A 9,023-nucleotide genomic window follows, 5' to 3' on the forward strand; every position below is an offset into this window, starting at 1 on the left:
GGGGGGGGGGGGGGGGGAGCAGGGAGCAAAGATCAGTGACAGGAGAAAGCCGCGTGGCAACAAAACGAAGCTTCCCCTGAATCCGACCCATCAAAACGTGGGGCGGTGGGCCCCGGAGACACACACAGTGAGAAGGACAGCCGAGCGCGTCGTCTTTCCACCCCCAGCTTGCCAGCTTCGGCAGCAGCCAGCCTGCTACTGACGTCGGAGACCTGACTCCGCTTAGCAGCTGGGAGATCCGGAGCAAGTTACCGGAATTCTCTGTGATTAAGCTTCTTCGGTCACAGAACAGAAAGAACGCGGCTGAGGTGAGGACCGAGTGACCTAAGATGCACAGGGAACCGTGACCGGTGCAAGTAGGCGCCCGGTGTCCCTTCCCCACGTTAGACTGTTGGGCAAGAGAGAGTAAAAGTCGAAGACGCAGGGAAGCATGCAGACAACGTACCTACGACTCTCTACTCAAACGGGGTGTAATCACAAGTATCGACGTTACATCCTAACATACCCACGCAGCTGACGATTACAGCCAGAAATTCTAGGAAATTTTGTCAACCTAACTTTTCTATGTCGGAGAGCACATTTTGGCACCTTACACTCAAAAAAAAGAAGTCAGGCCAAGCAGCAATTCCAGCTAATGTAGGAAATCCTCCTATCTTGACATTTCCTAACCTACTGACCCCGCTGACTCTCCTGACCTTCTCCCGCCCAGTCCTCCGCCTTCTAAATACTGGTCATCTCTTCTTCCAGGGCGTCAAAATACACTCATTAGAGTGGTGAAGGCAAGGCCATCATTTACACTACTTCAATAATTGCTTTTAAGACCACGCGCCCCAGAAAGATCACAAGCGTCTGCCTAGGGCCATTGCTATGATCCCAGACCAAGTGCATGACTGGTATCCCCACCTTTAAAAAACCAATGACAGTGTATTTTATAAATAAAACAACTCACCCGTACATGAGGAATTTCTTCACAATATTTCTGGAATATTTAGCTTTACTTAATTGGACCAAATCATCTGAAAAACAAAATACATTACGATGATCTGCTAGCCTCATTTCAGTCCTCCAGAAGCAAAGAACTACGTAAACGCACAATCCTGGGAACACAAACTACTCTCTTCACTGTCCCACGCAAAGAACAAATAAAAACAAAAAAGGTCCTGCAGAGGACACACGGCTTTTCCTCAACACGAATTATTTTGGGTATTTCAAGAGAAAAACAGCGACTTCTTATAAATGATCACAATTAATCTTCCACATGTCAGAAATACCTCGCAGCTCTTCAAAGGCCTGTCTTCGCTGCTCCTCATTACCGAACTGAATGTAACACTGGATCACACGAGTGGAATCGTGTGCAAACGCCATCTGTAGAAAGACCAGTTTGGGTTTAGACTAATTCTCTCTGAAAACGCATGCTTCTATCACAGTATTAATGTTTTACTGCTACTGCTTTTAAAATTCCTTGCTAGAAAAAAGGCAGGGTCTTCATGGATAAAATCAAACCCTACGTTACTCAGGAGAAGAAATAACTTGTTTTAATTGTACAAAATGCCTTTCTTTGGTTTTGCCACCTATCATACAACACTGAGACAGGGACAGATTTAACCATTTCACACAATTCCTATCATTATAATTAAAAACAAACCAAATCAAATCAAACCTGTCTAATGATTATACACACTGTATTTCTCATTTCGCTGAAAGTTACTTTCCCTAAGGGAAATTTTCCAATTCAAAAATTTTGTTACTCTGTGATTTTTTTTTCTTTTGCTTACATAAGCAATCTAAGAATGTTTGGCCTTGGCAACCAAAGGTACAGACAAAAGACAGATCTAAGAGCCTTGCTACATGAATAAGTATATTGACATACATGTTGGCAATTATAAGCTAACCTCTCCACTTCTCACATCTTCATTATAATCCCTCAACACATATCTGTTTTAGTCCTAGAAAAGTTGCTGTATTTCAAAATTCCACCCCCCACCCCCCAACTACTGGATAAATCAGATCCTCACTGCAGGACTTGCTGATCAATTTTCTACAGCAATAACCACAAACAGTCAAGGAAAATTATTTTTTTACATTACCAGTCTAGTTTAATAGTGCTTTTTATCTGTTGCTCATCCTGTCTCTAAAATTTTTTAATTCCAACAAGTCAGAAGATGAAGGTGGACCTCCATCAAAGTCATGCATTTCAGAAGAATTTCCTTAAGGAGGTTTGTAGAGATATTTTTGATAAAACTAAAAACAAATTTTTTAAGAAGGCTGTTTTGTGCAGATACTGATTACTTACTACATAACCAGGATTGATGCCTCAAGTACATTTTTCTCATTTATTTATTTATTTATTTATTTTTAAAGATTTTATTTATTTGACAGAGAGAGACAGCCAGCGAGAGAGGGAACACAAGCAGGGGGAGTGGGAGAGGAAGAAGCAGGCTCCCAGCGGAGGAGCCTGATGTGGGGCTCGATCCCATAATGCCCGGATCACACCCTGAGCTGAAGGCAGACACTTAATGACTGCGCCACCCAGGCGCCCCTCTCATTTAGACCTCAAAGCAACCTTAAGGGTGTGCTGTTGCTATGTCCACTTTGCAGATGAGAAAAGCAAGTTTATGAGAAGTTAAGGAACATGCTATCCCTGTGATCCTGGGGACGAAAATGTCCATCAGAGACGAGGACACTAAGTTAAAAGAGACAGAGTATGCAAGGTTAGCACCACCCCAGCACACAGTAATCAACACAGACGGTGTTACTGTCCAAAGGCACACACACTTTAAGCAGCAGAGTGAGGATCTGAACACCACATTAACTCCCAAGGCCACAGAGTATTAACCTAAGGGTAGCTGGGAAAGGATGTTGAGGGTAAAATAGTTATAAATCAAGGATAACAGACTACCGCTGGAGCTGAAAAGTTCTATCCTAAAAAAACCTTTCTTCCCGGAAAAATAAGAAAGCAGCTGCTGGGAACTTGCTTATTGCAAGACATTCCTTCAAACTGCAGAACTGCATCTGATTAGACCTATGTACGTGGTTTGGCGAAGACACCCCTCCAGGGTCGCCAAAGCTACTAAGTATGTTGTCTTACAAGTGAATAGTCACTAAGTATTTATCCAAATACACAACCGTCAACAGAAGTTTATTATAAAACACAATTTAGCAGCAACAATGAAAATGAGTTTAGAACTCCCAAATCTGTATTTTAAAGACCTCTGTATGATGTTTGTAAAAGCAATGAAGAAATGAAAGAAGTAATAATCTATTTACATCATATATTCAAAAAAGTCAGCGATTTAGAACATATGAAAGCATATGGAGTTCAGAGCAAGACTTTCTAACAAATACTATTGAACTAATAAATTCCTCAAGGTAACTTTAAAGAACACTGATTTACATTAAGTCAATTTTGAAAAAATGACATAGCCAAATACTTGATACTTTAATAATTTCTCGGCAGTAATGTCCCCACTATTAAAGTTTTTATTTAGTCATTTTGTAATACATAAAATGTACTTGAAATTTGTGGCCACACACATTTAAAACAACAATCCACTGATCACGAATGGTCCCTAGCCTTTCCTGTGGGCCAATTTCAACTGTTAACACATGCAACTATGAGCCTGCCCTACTTACAGTTTTAATTTTCCCTTGAATCAACTTCTGCAAGTCACTCATCAGTTTCACTCTCTTTTCTTTGTCACAGTCTTTTCTATAAATGAGAACAAAGGGGGAAACACAGCTCAAGTAAAGACATTATTTTAAACAGGAGAAACTAAAACCCTCCCAGTGTACGTTCACCCAGTTAGGTGTGATTTTCTCTTCGGAGGCAGTAAATCTCTGACGTTAAAATTACTATTCCAGAGCAGCCAGAGAAAAGTAATTTTCTCGAAGACAAGAACTCATCTCATAAGGTGTAATTTTATGCATCAATTTAAATCTTCACGGCCAGAACCTCGGAAGTAAAGAAAATAATAAAACACGTCCAAGACACCAAACACTTAAGTATCTCAAAACCGAGCCGATAAGAAATTGTCTTTCATTTCCTCAGAACTCCGTCAGGAAGAATTTCCAATCCATTTTAATTCTCATACATTTTCATAAACATATCTGACACCACCCTCACGACTCCGCACACTTCTGCCACGCGCAGACGTCCAACACTGATGCGTCTAGCGTAGTGCTGGGGGCTCCCTGAATAACCCCAGGGCTGTGCGGCCCAGTGCAGGACGGCCCCCTATTTACGAGGTACACTGGCGCTGCTCCATCCTCTCAAAGGACTGACCATGATGCCACTAGGTAGCATTACCTTCGTAAGATCTCCCAAATCTGCTTCGCCCGCACGACAATGTCATAGTTGGTTTTGTCACTGAGTTGCCTGCTTTGCTTTAGTTCTTTCTTCTTCTTTTTGAAGTCATCCCATTTAGGTTTCTTGGCTGCTGATTCTAGTCATTAGAGAAATAAATGACTTTCAACATTCTGAACGCCACAAACCAGTACAGACTAGGTACACAGGGCAAGCACTTATCAGAATCAATATTCACTGTAAAAATATCATTCCCTATAAACTTAGACTTAATTTCATTTTCTGAACGGTTCATACATTTTAAATTTGGTTGAAAAACACCACTCATTCATTCAACAGCTACACATGGACTCTTAATAGGACACCTACTGAGAAAAAAAAGAAAATTAAAAGGATTGTAAAAGCAACTGAAAAATGTTAAGCTTCCTTTTCAATTGTGAAATAAAAATTCTACTCTAAAACATTACAGTCCTTGGACTTTAGGTATGTATAACCAGTTCCTACCATAAGCAAAATCAGTTCTTAAGGTAAACAAAAATTAGTCCAAACTAAAACAGGGAAAAGTGTATTAAAATTTTCAGTACTCTGTTGTTATCTATCATTTAATTCTCACAACACCCTATTAAGATGCCCTTTCTCATACAGGCAGACAAAGGCACGAAGGAGTTCCTTCCGTTCCTTGTCCAAGGTCACACAGTCCGCAGGGATGGCACCAGGGCCGAAACCCGGAGACAGCTCGGAAACGTTGTGTTCTGCTACGTCTTACTCAGACAGCGCCTGGTTAAAATGTCTGTTTTTTACAGAGTCATGCTCTGTAAGTCTGATAACTCTCTATTAGCAGTTTTTTGTCTTCAAAAGCTAAGTATCTTACCAAATGAATAAAAAAACCCATTGAGGCCAAAGAACAAGTTAATAAAATGGGTATTATTTATAGGAGTGCCCTGCAAGGAACCCTTTGGAGAATGCTGCCTTCTAAACGTCTCCCTCTCTCAGAATAGAAGATACACACATTATAAAAAACTTGGAAAGTGCAAAAAACAAAATTCTCCTATCATCTCAAACCTACATATGACTAGTAACATCTTATTTTCTTCCTGCCATTTCCCTATGTTTTATATTAATCTTTAAAAATTCAGAATCTCACTGCTTTGCTTCAACGTGAATTCTACCGAAAGCATTCTTCCACAAAACTAAATTATTTCTCAAGAACGTAATTTTTAACGGCTATACACTTTACTACGATGTACTTAATTATTCCCTTTACTGTTTACTTATTGGTTCTCCGGTGGTAATCAAGAGACTGAAGGAAACAGAGGGCATATTTCCTGTTCATATCAGGGCAACGTGCATGACACAGCACGATGAAAAGAGAAGGGCTGACCTAGAGCTCATTTAATTCCACAAACTTCTGGGCGCCTTGACATCTGCCGTGCTAGGCTGCCTGCAGTACATATAACAACTTTAGGGATCTCTAGTATCCAATTCCCCCCCCCTCCCCGTTGCTGACATAAAAATATGAGAAAATAAAATCAGAGTTCCATCCTGACACGTCAGGAACATAGCTCCCATAGAAAAGAAAACAGGGCTACATAAGGACGGGTCTTAATGTGAGAACGCCATGGGCGTTTAAGATGCAGGGCCAAGAACTCCAGCTTAGTTGGGGCCTGTACCCCTATTGGTTGTTACAATTGTTCTTTCCCATCTCCTGGCAAAGTGCACAGAAAACTCAAATATCTCTTTGTGGAATCATTCAATCAACCCATAAAATTTGGCCTACAGAAAGGGATGTTTCATTGAGGTTCTTCTGTATGAAGCTGCTCCAGCTTAGCTGAACTCCGCAGCTCGAATACTTCAGCAAGGGTCTATGAAGTCAGGTACTCTACACACCAGAAGACAATTCTGACCAGGGAAGGTGCTTTCCGGTGCTTGTTTAATACGGGCTACCCCCACCCCCCCCAACGCTGCCTGTCAAGGAACAAGAACGGGAGGTCTGTACCAGACTTCTAGAGCCCCCATGCTCAATGGTTCAGGCGGGCCAAGGCTTCCACAGAGACTATGCTGAAGGAATCAGGGCTTACCATCACTTTTACCATCCGCCTGGAATCTTCTCTTCTTGTTGAATTTATTTGCCTGCTGGAATTTACTCTTCGGTATTTTATCCCCTTGCTGCTTATTTTTGAACTGCTTTACACCCTTCTTCCCAGGTTTTGTGGCACATTTCTCAAAGCTCCTAGGTGTCATTCTAGGTCCACCTTCCTTGCCGACCTTCCTTGGAAACGTCTTTGATGAACCAGAATCTAGGCACAATCATAAAAAAGCATCCCAGTTCAGTGATCCTGAGCCTAGATCTCTTTTATCCATCAGGCTGTGTTCGTTACACAAAACTACACACTCTTTAGCGAAACGTACCTTGTCCGACTCTCAAATATGGAGAATGGGATTTTTAAAAATCAAAACAAAACTTAAACATTTTCTGATTCAGGGACTCTTGATTTCGGCTTGGGTCACAATCTCGGGGTCATGCAATCGAACTCTGAGTCCAGCTCCATGCTGGGCATGGAGTCTGCTTAAGATTCTCTCCCTCTCCCTCTGCTGCCCCCTCCTTTTCCCACTGCCTACATGTAGGCACTCTCTTTCTCTAATAAATAAATTTCTGATTTATCAAATTATAACATAGATTCACTACAGAAAATCGACAAACTAGAGAAATGCATCTTAAAAACTACCCATAATGCTATGGAAACCATTGTTGTCAGTCAGGTGTATTTCTGTTTTAAGCACATTAACATTACTTAATAAGATAAAATATTTATATATCTTGCATTCTACTTTAATGACTTATTGTTCAAGTCTTCATATATAATTTTCAATGATTCAATAACAATGAATCTCAAAATAAAATGAACGCCTAAAACAGAAATACCATATTAAATCACATATCAAAGTAAAATTAAAGATGTTAATTTATTTTTAAAAATTCTAAGGATGTTATTATTTTATTAAATATCATATCAAATTAAAGACATTAATTTTTCAGAATTGCTAGTTCTGGAAAATTTTCCTCAAAGCCTATAGTACAGTTACTTGATAAAAATCATTAGCTAACTAAGCTTACAAATGAAATGAAAACCACAATAGCAATGCCCTAAGATTGTTGCAAGAAAAAAAAAAAAATGCCTTAGGAATCATCTAGGGATTTAGAGAGTCTCTGACTTTTTTTGCTCTGCAATAGTGACACCTGACGGAATAATAAAGACTCCACAATTAGAAACACTGAAGATCCAAGTATTTGGTTTACCAGTAGTATGCATTAATCAGGCACAATTTATCGAACATTAACATAACATGTTGCAGCAAATTAATGAAGAAAATGAGGCAGATGCATTCCCAGCTGAGATCAGGGGTCTCCCCTGAGTATAGCATCCTCTGATTATTCTGGCAATTTCTTAAACGTCTTAGTTTCATGGGGAACATGCAAACTGGGACAGAGTTAACTCCTACTTTTTCCTAATCCTAACCCATGGATACAGACTGCCATCTGCTCTAGGCCACCGCTTCCCACCAACCCTCCCTCCAAGTAGAGGGGCCACCACTGCTGGGAAGCATGGTTTCATACGGCTATCTTACCATTGTTTTTATGAAATCTGTTTTTTTCTTGTGATGTCTTTGCACCTTTTCCTGTGAATTTTTTTTTCCCTTTAACTTCCATCATAGCAGTTCTGGAAGATAAAAACAAAACCCACAAGGGATCACTGGGTTGCTCTCCGCCAGTAAGAGGCGTCCACCCGTGCCACACGTCACCCCTGGGCTTCACAGGCGCAGGACAAACCACCTGGGTCCGCCATGGGCCCATGAGTCCAGGGACTATGCAATCTGTGCTTCTAAGATTGTAAAAAATGAAAATAAACAAGATACCAACACAAAAACTAAGAACACACACACCTTGGCTAGTGTGTGATGTATCTGGGGACACAATTCAACAATAGTTCTAGGTAATAATAGACCATTATTTACATTAACTAGGATACAAGTGTCAGTGTTTGTGTTTCTCATAACCTAGGATGACTTTGTGATGAGAGACTGACAATACCACCACTTGATTTCTTGGTTTCCTTCCTAAAAAGTCCAGAACAAACAATACGTTGCACTTACCATATATTCAAACTAATGAAAGAAAATCAAAGATTGCCTACAAGTCTCCTATGTAACCAGTGTAGCTAACAAAAACCTGTTTAATTTGCTGTTTTTTTAGAGGTGACCAGTAATTTTCAGTGATCTCCAAAGTGAGATTATGTTGGACTATTTAATATTTCATTTAGAGGAAATCTAACAGGTCACTTGTTGGTACAGAGACCTTACCGTGCACAGGGCATACAACAGATAACCCCTTAATTACCCAAGGCTCCTGAAAGCAGACAGCAAATGCCATCTGGCTATTTCTCTACCTTCCAAAGTTGTATATTCAATTCATTTCTAAAGTTCTAAAGTTGACTACCCAGAGCAGACCTGAGAAATTCCTAGGCAGTACTAGATATTTCTAAAACAAGAATTTTCCAAGATTTTCCAAGAATTGGAATTTTCCAAGAAAACTAATTTTACAAGATTATTAGTGGGTATAAGGAAAAAAGAAGGGTTCAAAGATTGCATGGATTTGAGAAATAGTGAATTAAATAAAATAATTAACTAGCTTTTTTTAAGAAAGGCTTTTCAGATTCTTTTC

General features: G+C 40.0%; 1 protein-coding gene across 1 annotated transcript in view; it reads right to left on the bottom strand.

Annotated features, from left to right (window-relative positions):
* The window catches only part of PUM3 (pumilio RNA binding family member 3), a 41,635-nt gene extending 33,613 nt beyond the window's left edge, over window positions 1-8,022 (bottom strand). The window contains exons 1-6 of the mRNA XM_040620291.1: window positions 7,931-8,022; window positions 6,382-6,600; window positions 4,307-4,442; window positions 3,634-3,709; window positions 1,272-1,365; window positions 950-1,016 (exon numbers count right to left, since the gene is read on the bottom strand). Coding sequence (XP_040476225.1) covers window positions 950-1,016; window positions 1,272-1,365; window positions 3,634-3,709; window positions 4,307-4,442; window positions 6,382-6,600; window positions 7,931-8,015 — 677 coding nt within the window. The 5' untranslated portion in view covers window positions 8,016-8,022. The remainder of the gene's footprint in view (window positions 1-949; window positions 1,017-1,271; window positions 1,366-3,633; window positions 3,710-4,306; window positions 4,443-6,381; window positions 6,601-7,930) is intronic.
* Between the last annotated feature and the right edge of the window lie 1,001 nt (window positions 8,023-9,023).

Source organism: Ursus maritimus, unplaced genomic scaffold (genome assembly GCF_017311325.1).
Source record: "Ursus maritimus isolate PB19 unplaced genomic scaffold, ASM1731132v1 scaffold_34, whole genome shotgun sequence".
In the NCBI taxonomy this organism is placed as follows: domain Eukaryota; kingdom Metazoa; phylum Chordata; class Mammalia; order Carnivora; family Ursidae; genus Ursus; species Ursus maritimus.